At 45.5% G+C, this 15504-nt stretch overlaps 1 protein-coding gene and 1 long non-coding RNA gene across 5 annotated transcripts in view; one reads left to right on the top strand and one right to left on the bottom strand.

Annotated features, from left to right (window-relative positions):
* The window catches only part of LOC115938007 (uncharacterized), an 18114-nt gene extending 17806 nt beyond the window's left edge, over window positions 1-308 (bottom strand). For all 3 annotated transcript variants that reach the window (XR_004073204.2, XR_014139852.1, XR_014139851.1), the window contains exon 1: window positions 81-308. This is a non-coding gene — a long non-coding RNA (uncharacterized LOC115938007). The remainder of the gene's footprint in view (window positions 1-80) is intronic.
* Window positions 1-15504, top strand: part of TUBB6 (tubulin beta 6 class V) — a 16280-nt gene extending 776 nt beyond the window's left edge. Inside the window, exons 3-4 of one of the 2 annotated variants that reach the window (XM_006749929.3) lie at window positions 1669-1779; window positions 13992-15504. In XM_006749929.3, the coding sequence (XP_006749992.1) occupies window positions 1669-1779; window positions 13992-15055 (1175 nt within the window). In that variant the 3' untranslated portion in view covers window positions 15056-15504. The remainder of the gene's footprint in view (window positions 1-1668; window positions 1780-13991) is intronic. The other variant, XM_031021188.2, reaches the window with a different exon arrangement.

The following is a 15504-nucleotide window of genomic DNA, read 5'->3' as shown; positions in this document are numbered from 1 at the left end:
TGGGGCCCTAGCCATCCCGTCCCGGACCCTCGGCCCCCCCGCCTGGACCCCGGCCATCCCTCTCCCGGACCCGGCCTTACCCCTCCGGGACCCCGGCCTTCCCGGGTCTTCTCCGACCGATCCAAGGTTGGCGCTCAGGATGCCGCCCTTGCGCTAGGGTAGTTTGCCCTCGGAAATTTTCCAGGGATATAGCAGGATGCCCGACTCCCTCGCTTCCCCTGGGGCGGGAAATCCGCCGTCAGTTTCTTTCAAACAGCCGAATTTGGCCCATCACGGGGTCTGAACTCTTGAACTAGACAACCCGTTAGTTAGTGTTGTGAAATCCCTTACTGGGTCATGTCCGACTTTTTGTTTTGTTTTGTTTTTCAGTTTAAAATGGATCTCTTAATGGAGATTCTTGGCTAAAAATTTGAAAAGCACTCAGTTAAATGACTTTTCTGACCTTTTACCGACCTCCAAAAACTCTCTATGCTCCCTGGAAGCTGAAACTACAGACAATTCTGGATAATTGGTGGAGTTCAGTACAAATTCCAAGCTGTGGTTTATCCAAGTTTGGGAATAACATCACCTCTGCCCTGGATACCTACATATATATAGTGGCTATATGTATACATTATTTGTTACAGTTTTTATTATAAAAGTGATAGGTGCCCTTCACAAAACAACAAAAAACTAAGACTTTGAAAGAACACCCAGAAAATGACAGATGCTACCCTTCCACATGCATGACATATGTCCCCAGAAAGAATTAATCTGGTTTTTGGAGTCACTTGCTGTTTGTCCACACAAGAGTTGTGAAGAGCAGGATACATAAATCACTGGGATTTATTCATTCAGCAGCTAGAAGAAAAGGTCTGGACAAGCAGGGCATAGAATATGAAATTTCTAGATAGCACTAAAGAAAATTCCAGTTATACATTGCATCTGCTGTTAACCTTCAGGTCCAGCTTGTTAATTTCCTTTCTTCAGTCTGGCTATGTGTGTGTAGCTGGACAGGAGTTGTAGGGTGCAATCCTGTTAACCCCATCCTCACTGGGGAACAAGTTCCTGCCCACTAGGCATGAAAATGTGCTTGCTAACAAAAAAGCTACACAGCAACACTGGTTCATACATGAGAGTGGATCCTGGCCACCCCCCTCTGGGGCCCTAGGAAACAGCCTGGAGCCCGGAAACAGCCCATGGGATCGTACCTATAACGAGGTGCCCAGGCTAAAGCTTGGATTCATGTATGTGTGTGCATGAGGGAGGTGCCAAAAAGTGGAAAGAATGTAGAGCAACACAGCAATTAGCTGCAACAGATACAGTTTATTTCCATGGAGCTAAAAAAGTAAAACTTCCCAACAGGAAAGAGGTGTCAGGGTGAAGTGGAAAATACAGAAGGCAGGACGTCAGGAGACCTGATTTCTCATCCTGCTTATTCCTGGCACTTCCTCTGCCCATTCATGCTTGGGCTGGTTTCCTCATCGGAACAACTTCAGCTGGAACTGTGTTCCCCCAGGCCCCGCCCAGTGCTGAGGTTCTGGGGTCCTAAGAAAGCCGGGCCTGTCTCTGAAGAAACCCTGCTTCCTACCTGTCCAGGCAGCTGTGCTGGGGGGACTCGCTAGGGGACAGTCCATGACTCTGGAGACCAGAAAGTGACCCTTGGGGGTGGGCTTTGTTCTCTTCCAGCTCAGAAATACGTGCCCAGGGCTGCCCTGGTGGACTTGGAGCCAGGCACCATGGACAGTGTACGGTCCGGGCCTTTCGGGCATCTCTTCCGGCCGGACAACTTCATCTTCGGTGGGTTCCATCTCCTGCTTCCTTCTGCCTCTTTCTGTTTTTTTTTTCACACATCAAACTACTTTATGTGCAAGATTAAAAGATAAAAGCTTAGGATGGAAATTAGCAGTCTCCAGTGTCGTGACAGGGTGCTGCCCCTTTTAGTTCTTGACTTTTCTTTAGGAAAGTAATCTCTGTCTCTCTAAATGAAATGCTTGTATTGATAGTTCTTGGTTTAACAAATTTTTTAGACATTAACTTCTTTCTTGCCCTTATAAATTATCATTAATATGATGATAATCATTTGTTTTGGTTCCTATGTTGCTCATCTTTTTTTTTTTTTTTTAAAGATTTTATTTATTTGACAGAGAGAGACACAGCCAGAGAGGGAACACAAGCAGGGGGAGTGGGAGAGGGAGGAGCAGGCTTCCCGCTGAGTGCGGAGCCCGATATGGGGCTCGATCCCAGGACCCTGGGATCATGACCTGAGCCGAAGGCAGACGCCCAACGACTGAGCCACCCAGGCACCCCTGTTGCTCATCTTTTAATTGCAGTGTGTTTATACCTATATTTCTCTTTCATTACCTATAGACAGTTATTTTGCTTTTTTCCCAAAGGCTGGCACTGTGTGAATTTTGTTTTGTTAGAACTGGGCAAATCCTTCCCTCCCTTCTTCCACCTAAGACATGATAAAGCACCTGTCCATCCACACACTCCCAAAGAAAATTGTGTATTGTTAAATGGAGGCTACCAGCCTCCATCACCCTGTAGCCGTGGTTTTTAGAATCAAGGTTACTTGACAAAATACTCAGAGGAGGAATATTCAAAATATGCAAGAAGAGACAGACTCCTGAAAGATTTTATTGGTACATGACCTGATGACTCTCTAGTAGAGTCAGGTAGTGACCTGTTATAAGGGGAACTCAGCAAGATGAACGTTCACAAAGTTTATGAATCCTTTGAGTATCATCCCCTTCCCCATCACCCTGACAACTTACACAACCAACGGGACAGGCAAAGTTTCTGATAATAACTTGTTCAAGGGTTGGGCCATAACTGGCCCCAAGCGAAGCCTCTTCTGGACTCTGCTGCCCAATGTGGTAGCCACTAGCCACATGTGGCTATTTAAAGTTCATAGAAATTACATAAAATCAATTCACTTCCTCAGTTGTACTAGCTACATTTCAGGGGCTCAATAATTAAATGTGGCGAGTGGCACCATGTTGGACATACGGAACAGTTCCTTCATCACAGCAAGTTCTATTGGATAGTAGTGCTCAAAGCCTTAATAGAGACACTCCACTAAATAAGGGAGTGAAAAGAGAAAACGGAAAGGCACTACACAAACACATGGCCATTCATAACCACTTCTACCTTAGGAGCCAAGGTAGAGCCTACAGGATGTGTGGCGGATTTGAAGGTGTTCCATTCGACGATCGTATTTTAATGTTAGATACCACACATTCACTTATGTTCTTTCTCAAAAATTACTGATGTAATTGAGTAAGAAATATGCCTAGAGAGAAAAATATTACTTATCAACAAAAGTACCTCAATCAACAATAAGCACAATTTCCATGCCCGTAAAAGGTAAAGTGTCTTACAAGGAAATGAGAGACTCTTAAGGCTGATTCATGGCTTAAAGTTACTGTGGTATAGAAATTAAATCTATCAGAGATCTACTTTCCAACCCCTTCCTCAAAAGGCACCATGTGGAGATGATTTCATTGAGAGTAACAGATAATCCTCTGCTATTTAAACCCTATGTATCTAGAATATCTCCTACATAGTAAGTGCTTGATAAATATTAGCAACATCCTAGGAATGCAAGGATGGTTCAACTTTGAGAAGTCAGCTAATAGGGGCGCCTGGTGGCTCAGTCGGTTGGGCGTCTGCCTTCGGCTCAGGTCATGATCCCGGGGTCCTGGGATCGAGTCCCACGTTGGGCTCTTTGCTCAGCAGGGAACCTGCTTCTCCCTCTGCCTGCCGCTCCCCCTGCTTGTACTCTCTCTATCTTTCTGACAAATAAATAAAATCTCAAAAAAAAAGAGAGAGAGAAGTCAGCAAATAGATTAAGAAAGACAACATCTTAATAGGTGCCCCAAAATATTTGATAAAATTCAGTATGTGTTCCTGACTTGTAGAGGACAAAAACCCTTATGTGCAAGCTGGAAGTAGAAAAGATACTTCCTCTGTTTAAGAATTACCTACCAAATCCATAGCAACGTCACACTCACTGGTGAAACATTAGAAGTATTCCAAGCAAAGTCACTTATGAGAAAGAGATGTCCATTGTCTCTACTATTCCATGTTTTGAAGGTTCTAGCCAGTGCACGAAGACCAGAGAAAGAAAAGAGATACAGATCATTTAAAGGAAAAGACAAAATTGTTATTTGAAGGTGGAATGATTCTCTTGGATTTTCCAGATAGCCTGTCCAATGACCAGTGATTGGCACTTACAAGACCTCAATAAGGCAGTCACACACAAGATAAAGACTCAGACGTTATTGCTATGGGGTGACCAACTGTCCTGATTTGCCTGGGACTGGGGAGTTTCTCAGGACACTACCCGCTCAGTCCTGAAAGTGGTAAAGTCCCAGGCAAACTGGGACAAATTGATCTCCTTAAAGGTAATAATCAATTATAAAATATAATGGGAAAATATCCTATTCACAATAGCAATGAAAGTTATAAATACCTAGGGACATAATTTACTAGTAATTGGGAATGAGGAGGAGACATTAAAACAAGACATTTTTCTCCCAACAGACAGGGTGGTACTTTAAAAACCAATAGCTGGCATTGGTGAGGTTGCTTGGGAGACTAAGTTGTAAGCATTGTCAGAGAACAGCTTACTGGATTCAGCAAATCTGGAATTTTGATTCAGCAGTTTCAGTTGAAGGAATTTGTCCTGAAGAAATGTTCGCACATGCATTATGGACATTGCGTACTGGTCTCTAGAAGAGCTGAATCCCTTTGCCCGCTCCCCCCCTCCGCCCCCTTGCCCTTACTACCAGCTGGTGTCAGTCTCTGTCAGTTCAGCGGACTGCTCCCTCAGTTCCTGTGATGGAGACTTGACTGGGCGAATATTCATATTCTGTATGCCCAGAAGGAAAAAAGGACAACTCCCCTGTGGCACTGATCTTGACACAGATCAATGCCACCTTTCTCTTTCTCTTAGTGGGTATAGATTCTTCTTTTTTTTTTTTTTAAAGATTTTATTTTTATTTGACAGAGAGAGATACAGTGAGAGAGGAAACACAAGCAGGGGGAGTGGGAGAGGGAGAAGCAGGCTCCCTGCAGAGCAGGGTATAGATCTATACCCCTAAGCGGGTATAGATCCTTAGCAGCTGTAGACTCTTCTTGCATGCACCATCTCACTGGGTTACTGAGTTTGGGTCGCCAAAAAGAGCACTGAGGGGCGCCTGGGTGGCTCAGTCGTTAAGCATCTGCCTTCATCTCAGGTCATGGTCCCGGGGTCCTGGGATCGAGCCCCGCATCGGGCTCCCTGCTCTGCGGGAGGTCTGCTTCTCTCTCTCCCACTCCCCCTGCTTGTGTTCCCTCTCTCGCTGTGTCTCTCTCTGTCAAATAAATAAAATCTTAAAAAAAAAAAAGAGAGAACACTGGGGAGAAGGGAGACTTGGCCGCTAATTTCAGCTCTGCTACCTCTGGTGTTATCAGTTCCCTTCCTGGGGCTCCTTCAGCTTGAAGGTCTGAGGAATGAAGGGCCCTCAAGCATCCAGGCCTCTGTAAGAATCTGAAGGAAGCAATGGCCTGTCTCCCCAACATGCACAGAAATATACTTCCACATAGAATTCTGCCCAGTTTCTTCCCTTGGAGGTTTTTGTTTTTGTTTTGTTTTGTTTTTAAGATTTTAATTATTTGCTTGAGAGAGAGCGAGAAGGAAGGAGCACAAGCAGGGGAAGCAGCAGAGGCAGAGGGAGAAGCTGGCTCCCCGCCGAGCAGGGATTCAATGCAGGACTCGATCCCAGGATCCTGGGATCATGACCTGAGCCGAAGGCAGACGCTTAACCATCTGAGCCACCCAGGCGCCCTTCCTTTGAAGGTTTAACTGACTTTTGGTAAGAATCTGAGAGGTAGCTAAGGTTTCTTGAACCTGAATTACAGTTGGCTGAATCTACCTCAGTCTCAGTAAACTTTACCAAAAAAATTAATAGATTTCATCATTAAGAAAAGTATACAGTTGACCCTTGAACAACACATGGGTTTAGGGGTGCTGACGCCCTGCACAGTCCAAAATTTACGTATAATTTTTGACTCCCCGAAGACTTAACTACTAATAGCCTACTGTTGATTGGAAGTCTTACCAACAACATAAACAGTCGATTAACACCTATTTTGTATGTTCTATGTATTCTGTGTTCTTACAATCAAGTCAGCTAGAGAAAAGAAAATGTTACCAAGAAAATCATAAGGAGGGGCGCCTGGGTGGCTCAGTCGTTAAGCGTCTGCCTTCGGCTCAGGTCATGATCCCAGGGTCCTGGGATAGAGCCCCGCCAATGGGCTCCCTGCTCCACGGGAAGCCTGCTCCTCCCTCTCCCACTCCCCCTGCTCGTGTTCCCTCTCTCGCTGTGTCTCTCTCTGTCAAGTAAATAAATAAAATCTTAAAAAAAAAAAAAGAAAATCATAAGGAAGAGAAAATACATTTACAGTACTGTACTTATTTATCAAAATTCTGTGCATAAGTGGACCCACGCAGTTTAAGCCCATGTAGTTCAGGGGTCAACTGTCCTTGATTTTTGATGGGCAATGCGTGGTAGGAAATTCAGAAGTGCAGAAGACATGTACAGTGGGAAGCTGGCCCCTCCCTCCTCTGTCCACTTTGTTCCCTCTCAGAAGGGGGCTCCCGCTACTAACCTTGTAGGAGCCCTTCCTCGGGCATATGCATGTTAGAAGTGAATACATGAGTTTGTGAGGTTTGGTTTGGTTTTTTTTTTTTTTTAAAGATTTTATTTATTTATTTGACAGATAGATAGAGAGCACAAGTAGGCAGAGAGGCAGGCGGAGGGAGAGGGAGAAGCAGACTCCCTGCCGAGCAGGGAGCCCGATGTGGGGCTCGATCCCAGGACTCCAGGATCATGACCTAAGCCGAAGGCAGCCGCTTAACCGACTGAGCCACCCAGGCGCCCCTGGTTTGGTTTTGTTCTAAGATTTTATTTATTTGTTTGAGAAAGAGTGAGCACGAGCAGGGTGGGTGGGGTGAGGCAGAGGGAGAGAGAGAAGCAGACACCCCGCTGAGCAGGGAGCCCCATGCAGGGCTTGATCCCAGGACCCCAAGATCAGCACCTGAGCCGAAGGCAGATGCTTAACCGACTGAGCCACCCAGGCGCCCTGTGAGTTTGAATATATAAACATCTGGTAAAGCTTTATTTATGTAAAATACATGGCTTTCCTGTTTCTAGGAAGAATATAAGACAACGTATAGTAAAGACAGCCATAAAACGTGGCCATTTAAAACACAGGGTGAACTATAAGAGTTAATTCAATTGCAGCTGAGAATTAATTTAAGCTCTGGGTTTCTAGCAACCATTCAAAAAAGGAAGCCCAGGACACGATAGTCATCATCATAAGAAGCAATATACCACTCTTTTTTTTTTTTGAAGATTTTTATTTATTTTTGACAGAGAGAGTATACAAGCAGGGGAAGAAGCAGGCAGAGGGAGAGGGACAAGCAGGTTCCCCGCTGAGCAGGGAGCCCGATGTGGGGCTCGATCCCAGGACCCTGGGATCATGACCCAAGCCGAAGGCAGACGCTTAACCGACTGAGCCACCCAGGCGCCCCAGGAGTATACCACTCTAAGAAGGGAGATCCCCCTTCATTCTACATTATTTGTATTTATTTATCTTGATCTTTACTTTGCTTTTTTCAACAAAAGCTAATATAGAACTGTATCATTAAAAATTAAGAACTAGAGTAAAAGAATTATTCTATATGATCATCATCACATAATCATCATTGGCATTGAGGTATATTTCTATCTTTTCTTTCTGTTTGCTGATTTTCATTATTTGTAAACACTATCAGATCTTCTTTCCCACTGAATATTATGTTTAAGCCAGATTCCATGTTAATATATAGTTTCTAAGATCTGTAAGTTTTAATACTTGCATAATCTGTAATTATTTATTTCATAGTGGCCAATAATCAGGGAGTCATTTCTTACCAGATTTTGCTCTAAGAAAAAATACAATATATGGGGGCACCTGGCTGGCTCATTCGGTGGAGCATGCGGTTTTTGATCTTAGGGTATAGAGCTTACTTAATTAAAAAAAAAAAGAATATAGTAATATAGAATCTAGATGTTCCCATCTTGGTTCACATAAATTGGTCTCTGTTTCTAACTCTGATCACAGAATAGATCCTCAAAAGTAAAATTACCGGGTCAGAGCCTGTGAACATATTTAGGTCCATATTATACATTTTGCTTTAGTCTTTGAGTGGGATTAATGCCACCAGCAGTGTTTGAGACCACAGCAGTTTTTGCTCTCCTTTTGCCTGAAATTAAACTTTTAAAGAAATATATCAACTGAGGGACTCTGAGCAATATAACTGACAATGCTTTAAGAAATACTTCCGAGGAAATGGGAAAAGAACTCTGAACTTGGCAAGTCTGTATAAACTGTAGAAATTGTCAGTATAAGAAAAAGAGGGACTTACACTCCCATAAACAGGACTCACACATAGAGAAACCTGACCCAACATTAAAATACAACTCCGTGAACCCTGTTCCGATGGGGACGGGCGGTTAGCTGAAACACACACACACATACATACACGCCCCTTATTGCTTCCGGAGAGAAAATAGAAAAACATTATCTAATTGTACATTGTTTAAGATGTTCAGACTCAGTCTTGTTACCTTGGGCTTCACGGAACTTTGTTATGTTTTATTTCTTACAATGGGTGGTAGGTGTGTAGATATGAAGTCTATTTCACAGCCTTTTACATGCGGTGAAGTCTGTGCTGAGAAGTGTCGGTGTGGATGAGGCGGTGGCTCTTGTTGGTGCACTTGGTGGAGAAGGGTTTCTGGTAGGACCCTGGAGGCCCTGCGCCTTCCCCCCTCTCACTTGTGTCTCACCCAGCCCAGATGTCTGCTCAGGGTCAGGCCTCCCCTCAGCCACCACTCCTGTGCAGCTTTTTAAAGAGTCTTTACTGGGGGCGCCTGGGTGGCTGAGTCTTTAAGCGTCTGCCTTCGGCTCAGGTCATGATCTCAGGGTCCTGGGATTGAGCCCCGCATCGGGCTCCCTGCTCCACGCAGGAAGCCTGCTTCTCCCTTTCCCACTCCCCCTGCTTGTGTTCCTGTTCTCGCTGTGTCTCTCTCTGTCAAATAAATAAATAAAATCTTAAAAAAAAAAAAGCCTTTATGAAACAAAAAATACACATAAAAAAAGAGGCTTTATGGAATTGGATCAAACTATTGAAGTTGTGCTAAGCTGGTTTCTCATGGCAGCCGCTTCAGTGACAGTGGAAGTTTCCTTTGGTTTAATATATTTGAACTGAAAACTGAGAGAGCCTAAGAAAGGTCTGGACTCATCTTTCTAGCTATCAGTAAGTGGGACAAAAAAGATTAAGAACACATTCATACAGACCTATGGTGACCATTTACTTATCTAATCCATGGCCCTTGTAAACCTTCAAGAATGTTAGAAACTACATCTGGCTTTTAAACTGCCTCTAGGATTGCTTCTTGTATCTTTGCTTCTTTGTTAGAACATGCATCCCGATTTTTGATTCAGAATATTTTAAAATTTTAGCAGATTGTACTGATGTAAAATAGCTTTAATAGTAATATTTAAAGCCAACACTGGGGCGCCTGGCTGGTGCAGTCGGTAGAGCATGCAACTCTTGATCTCAGAGTTGTGAGTTCAAGCTCCACATTGGGCGTGGAGCCTATTTACAAAAAAAAAAAAAAATTTAATTCAAAGCTGACACTACTCTTAATTAAGAACTGTGAATTGTTTAAATGAATCTGCTTTTGTTAAAATAGCATGCTTGTTATGGGGAATGGAGAGGTGTCCAGAGTGTATAAACACAGTATATTGTTTTTAAGTCATTCTCTATTTAATGAAAGAGGCAGAATTGCCTAGGAGGTGGTTCAGCCCCCTGTAGCTTCAGAGCTCCCTGTTTCAGAGTTGGTCAATTACATACACCAGTATCATTCCACCTCTAGGTATGGTTTATAGTGGTTTTTAAAAAAACACTGACTTGAAGTAATGTATCATTTTAAAAGTGAAAGTTATCTACGTTTAAGTTTTGTACGTGAATATACTTTAAAAAACCTTTTTCTTAACAAATTGCTGGTTGTAGAGCATTCATGCCCAGAGACAGTGGGAGAGAGTTTTGTGAGAGAAAATGGAGCACCAGAAAGCCTCTTTCTGCACATGTAACTTTCCCTTCCCGACTTGGGGCTAGAGGGGGTCAGGGAGCACTTAATCCCTCACCCGATGTGAGCAAGAGCAAGTAAACCAGAGGGTGGACTCTGAGAAAACCCTGGGGACCTGTTGCAACCCGCCTGCCAAAGCTTCGAGATTGCAGCCTTGTGTTCTACGGTCCTGAGCCGCTGATTAATGTCACAACATCTCATTACAGAACATGTTCAACTCATGACCCCCAAATATTTAAGTGGGAACATCTGTTGCTAGGAGACTGTGGCAAAATATTTTCAGAAGTCACTCGCTTCTTCCTTTTGTCAAGAGCAGAGAAAACTTCGTGGCTAATCATGCTGTAAATACTGAGGAAGCCAAGTGAGCGGTGTGAGCTGGGGAAGGGTCAAGTTCAGCGAGCTTGACTTGCTACGGCTGCATGCCTGCCTGAAGTTACCTTCTTGTCAGTTGCTGGCTTCTACTCTGTTTTATAACATTTTTGTTTTAAAGATCTTATTTATTTATTTGACAGAGAGAGACACAGCGAGAGAGGGAACACAAGCAGGGGGAGTGGGCGAGGGAGAAACAGGCTTCCCGCCGAGCAGGGAGCCCGATGCAGGGCTCCATCCCAGGACCCTGGGAACACGACCTGAGCCGAAGGCAGATGCTTAACGACTGAGCCACCCAGGCGCCCCTCTACTCTGTTTTAATGAAATCATCTCTTAGCCTCTTTTTGACAGTTGCACTCGCATTCTTTCCTTTGTGAAGGTATGCTAGTCTACACTGAGCCCTGCCCTTGTGCCTCCCCCTGCCTCTGGTGCATCTGGCCGGGCCACTTCCTGCTGGGTTGGGTGGGGAGGGATGGACAGGAATTAGTGGAGGGCATAGGAAGAACAATGGCCATTTTTGAGTCAGCTGGGCCAGAAAAAAGAGAATCTCTGTTTGTAAGAGAGAACACAGTCACCTCCCAGATAAGGAAATGGCCACCACAGAGGGCTAAGTGGCCGGTGCCCTCGGGGGGTGCTTGGGGGGGGCTGCAAGCTTGGAGGAGCTTGCTCTTGCCCAGTCTGGGCCCCTCGTGGAGCCGCAGTGCTGCCATGCCCATCGTCTTGGGGCCTTTGAGCAGATGGGACAAAGACAGCAGGAGTGAGGGCTGAGCTCCCTTGCAAGGTGGGGCTGAGACAGCTGAGCAGGGGCCAGCTGTGTCTCATTCCGATGGGCAGTTCTGCCCTCCTGGACGTGTCACTATTGAATATTTCAATGTGTTTACTGTTTTCATCATAAAGTTAAAACTGCACATGTTTTCTTCAAACACACAAGTATGTAGTATAAAAATGGAACCTCCTCGGGCGCCTGGGTGGCTCAGTCGTTAAGCGTCTGCCTTCGCTCCGCAGGAAGCCTGCTTCTCCCTCTCCCACTCCCCCTGCTTGTGTTCCCTCTCTCGCTGTGTCTCTCTCTGTCAGATAAATAAAATCTTTAAAAAAAAAATGGAAGCTCCTCATCCCTTGTACAGATGACCCTGAGATTTTATTCACTGGAGTAACTAGTGCCAGAGCTGATGGCTGCTCGTGTGTTCGTTTGCATTGAAACTATCACTGATTTAACCAGTCCCCTGTTAAGAGATGTTTAGGTTGTTTTCCTTTTCTCTTTACTATTATTACAAACTGCTCAGCACATGTTGTCTACGTCATTTTCCACACGTGCACATATACATGTCTAAGCAAATTTATAGAAGTAAAATTGCTGAGCCTAAGAGGACTAATTTTGATAGATTGCTGAATTGTTCTCCATAGAGGCTGGTCCTTGTTATGCAACCTCCCCCGCAGCCCCAATTCTGGCCAACAGGGTTTGCCAGCTTTTTGATCTCTGTCAGTTTCACAGGGGAGAAACTGAATCTCCTTGTTCTAGTGTACATTTCTCTTATAAGGAATGCATCAAATATTTAAGTTATTTGAATTTCCTTCCCTGTGAACTGTTTATATCCTTTGCCCATTTTCCTAAAAGTTACTGTTTTCCTTACTCAATTGTAGGACTTCTTTAGGTATTTAAGGAGGGTAGACCTTTCTTTGTATGTGATACAAGTCACTAGTAGCCAATACATTTTAAACTTACTGAAGAGCCTCAGGATTTTGGTTGTTTTTCTTGTTTTACAGATTTCCACTTAACACCCACAGTGTTTGGCACTGATAAATGCTGTGGACGACTCAAGGATATTTGAGATGAGACACATTCCTCCAAAAGTAGGCCCTTGTGTGAAGCCACACCCACAGTACAGAATCCTGGGGTGGGGGTGGGCCAGCAGCAGAGCTCAGTAAGAGGGCCCCAGCCCGAAGCGCACGAGGGCCTCGCATCCCCTTGTCTTACCTGGTGTAGCACTGGGCCACTGTTGGGAGGCAACTGGAGCTGTGTCACTGGTCTCCAGCTCAGCTTCCCACTGATGTGCCCCGTGTGGGGCATGGAACTGCCTGCCCAGAGCAGAAAAGCTGGTCGCTGGATGGTGGTTGTGGATTGTTGCCACCAGTTAAGTGTAGACAAAAATCAAGTGAACATCTTTGGAATAAGTGGAGAGAGGTCCACACAGTAGGATTCCAGCACTGTCTTAGCTCTGAGCGGAAGAGCAAACAACCCTGGCATCTCTGCTTCCTCTTGTTTTTTTTGTCCACTTGACACATTCAGGTCACTTGCCCAGCTCCTATGGTGCGTCCTGGTCCTTTTCATCCGATACGTAGGGAAAGTTTGATAGGGGTGCTAATGAATTTATTCTTTAATTATACAATCTTTTTAGAACCAGATTTGATATATACCAATTTACTAAATAAACACAATGCCTTTTAATAATCTTCCTCGCTTCTTAAATAACTTATAATTTTGGCTATATATTACATTGCCTTCTACCAGTTAAAATCATGAGCAACAGCAGTGCCTTGTTTTATAGTTTATTACTAAATAGATACATTATCTCTCGCCATCAGAGGGGCACAACCAGGCATGGAGGTGGGGGAAGGGGACCATGTTCATCATGAGCTTGCAGAGGTCAGCACTGAGCATTGACTTTACTGCTTTTCATAATTTACCCTACAGTGTGCTCTAGAATTTAGTTCTAAGTGGTTTTTCTAATAATCCTTGGAATGTGTATTACCGTATTGATTTGGATTGAAAAAGTCATGTTTTTCTGACAGAAAATAAGTCCAGGGGCGGCTGGGTGGCTCAGTCGGTGAAGAGTCTGCCTGGCACTAGGGTCACGATGCTGGGGTTCAGGGATCAAGCCCCTCCTCGGGCTCCCTGCTCAGAGGGGAGTCTGCTTCTCCCTCGGCTCCTCCCCCTGCTTGTGCTCTCTCTCTGTCAAATAAATAAAATCTTTTTTTTTTTTAAAGAAAGTCCAGTTTGGAGGATTGCTCTGATAATTACGGCTGTCTTTGCCAATTAGAGTATATATCTTACATTTTCTATAACCTGAATAAGCTAAGCTTCAACCTAAAAATCCTTTGCAGTAAAAACATACTTAAAACATTTAATTAAAAAATCATATTGGCAGAGTTGTACTGGAATTAATATTTACATTTTCCCAACTCTTTCCAAGTCTATTGGATTAAGACAAGTGCCTCTCAGTAAAAGAGGCAACATTTGGTAAGTCCTGGTGGCAAAGCCTTTTGATTTCTCCCAGAAACAGAAGAATGAGCCAACTCAGGTTGTTTCCAGTGCTGCTTTCCATAGAATTGAGTCTGGCGCTGAAAGATGTGTTTTTTTATCACCGTCTTAAAAGTATGAATAAGAGGGAGCTCCCTCTTCCCCCTACCCCCATGCCGACCTACTGAAATTGTGTGCCACTCTCTTGTGCTTTGTCCCAGGACAAACGGGCGCAGGCAACAACTGGGCAAAGGGGCACTACACGGAAGGGGCCGAGCTGGTGGATTCCGTGCTCGACGTGGTGAGGAAGGAGTGTGAGCACTGCGACTGCCTGCAGGGCTTCCAGCTCACGCACTCGCTGGGCGGGGGCACGGGCTCAGGCATGGGCACGCTGCTCATCAGCAAGATCCGCGAGGAGTACCCCGACAGGATCATGAACACCTTCAGCGTCATGCCGTCGCCCAAGGTGTCGGACACGGTGGTGGAGCCCTACAACGCCACGCTGTCGGTGCACCAGCTGGTGGAGAACACCGACGAGACGTACTGCATCGACAACGAGGCCCTGTACGACATCTGCTTCCGCACGCTCAAGCTGACCACGCCCACCTACGGCGACCTCAACCACCTGGTGTCGGCCACCATGAGCGGCGTCACCACCTCTCTGCGCTTCCCGGGCCAGCTCAACGCCGACCTGCGCAAGCTGGCCGTGAACATGGTGCCCTTCCCGCGCCTGCACTTCTTCATGCCCGGCTTTGCGCCGCTCACGGCCCGTGGCAGCCAGCAGTACCGCGCGCTCACCGTGCCCGAGCTCACGCAGCAGATGTTCGACGCCAAGAACATGATGGCGGCGTGCGACCCGCGCCACGGCCGCTATCTGACCGTGGCCACCGTCTTCCGGGGCCCCATGTCCATGAAGGAGGTGGACGAGCAGATGCTGGCCATCCAGAACAAGAACAGCAGCTACTTCGTCGAGTGGATCCCCAACAACGTCAAGGTGGCCGTGTGCGACATCCCGCCGCGCGGCCTCAAGATGGCCTCCACCTTCATCGGCAACAGCACGGCCATCCAGGAGCTGTTCAAGCGCATCTCGGAGCAGTTTTCCGCCATGTTCCGGCGTAAGGCCTTCCTGCACTGGTTCACGGGCGAGGGCATGGATGAGATGGAGTTCACCGAGGCCGAGAGCAACATGAACGACCTGGTGTCGGAATACCAGCAGTATCAAGAAGCCACGGCCAATGATGGCGAGGAAGCTTTTGAAGACGATGAAGAGGAGATCAATGAATAGAGGCGCATCCCAGTCTCAGATACCACAAATCAGATGTTGTTTCTTTAACTCCGGAGCATTGTGACCCTGCTGGCCACCACATGGTGCTCTGCTCTAAATATGTGGGTATAGGCCCCTCACCAATGCAACAAAATTGCACTATCAGTCATCTGGAAGGAAGAAAGTACATCGGAATAGCAGAGAATCGGCAGTCCTACCCAATCAAAAGATCAGACGACAGATCTTCTACTGGAGGACTTGAAACAATAAAGGGGCCATCAAGGAAGAGCTACATGAATTGACCTCACCTTCTGTCAAGTGTTCACCCATGCTGAGAATTAGCAAGGAAGTTAGAAACAGTGTTTTTCATCCTTTGTGATGAAACCTGAAGCTGTGCAGTGTTGCCTTATATTGAAAATGCAATATGGAACTTTAAAACAACCAATTCATAATAAAACACTAAAACCATT

Source organism: Leptonychotes weddellii, chromosome 13 (assembly GCF_054177405.1).
Source record: "Leptonychotes weddellii isolate Sample4059 chromosome 13, ASM5417740v2, whole genome shotgun sequence".
Taxonomy (NCBI): domain Eukaryota; kingdom Metazoa; phylum Chordata; class Mammalia; order Carnivora; family Phocidae; genus Leptonychotes; species Leptonychotes weddellii.
This window is presented reverse-complemented; position numbering and strand designations above follow the sequence as displayed.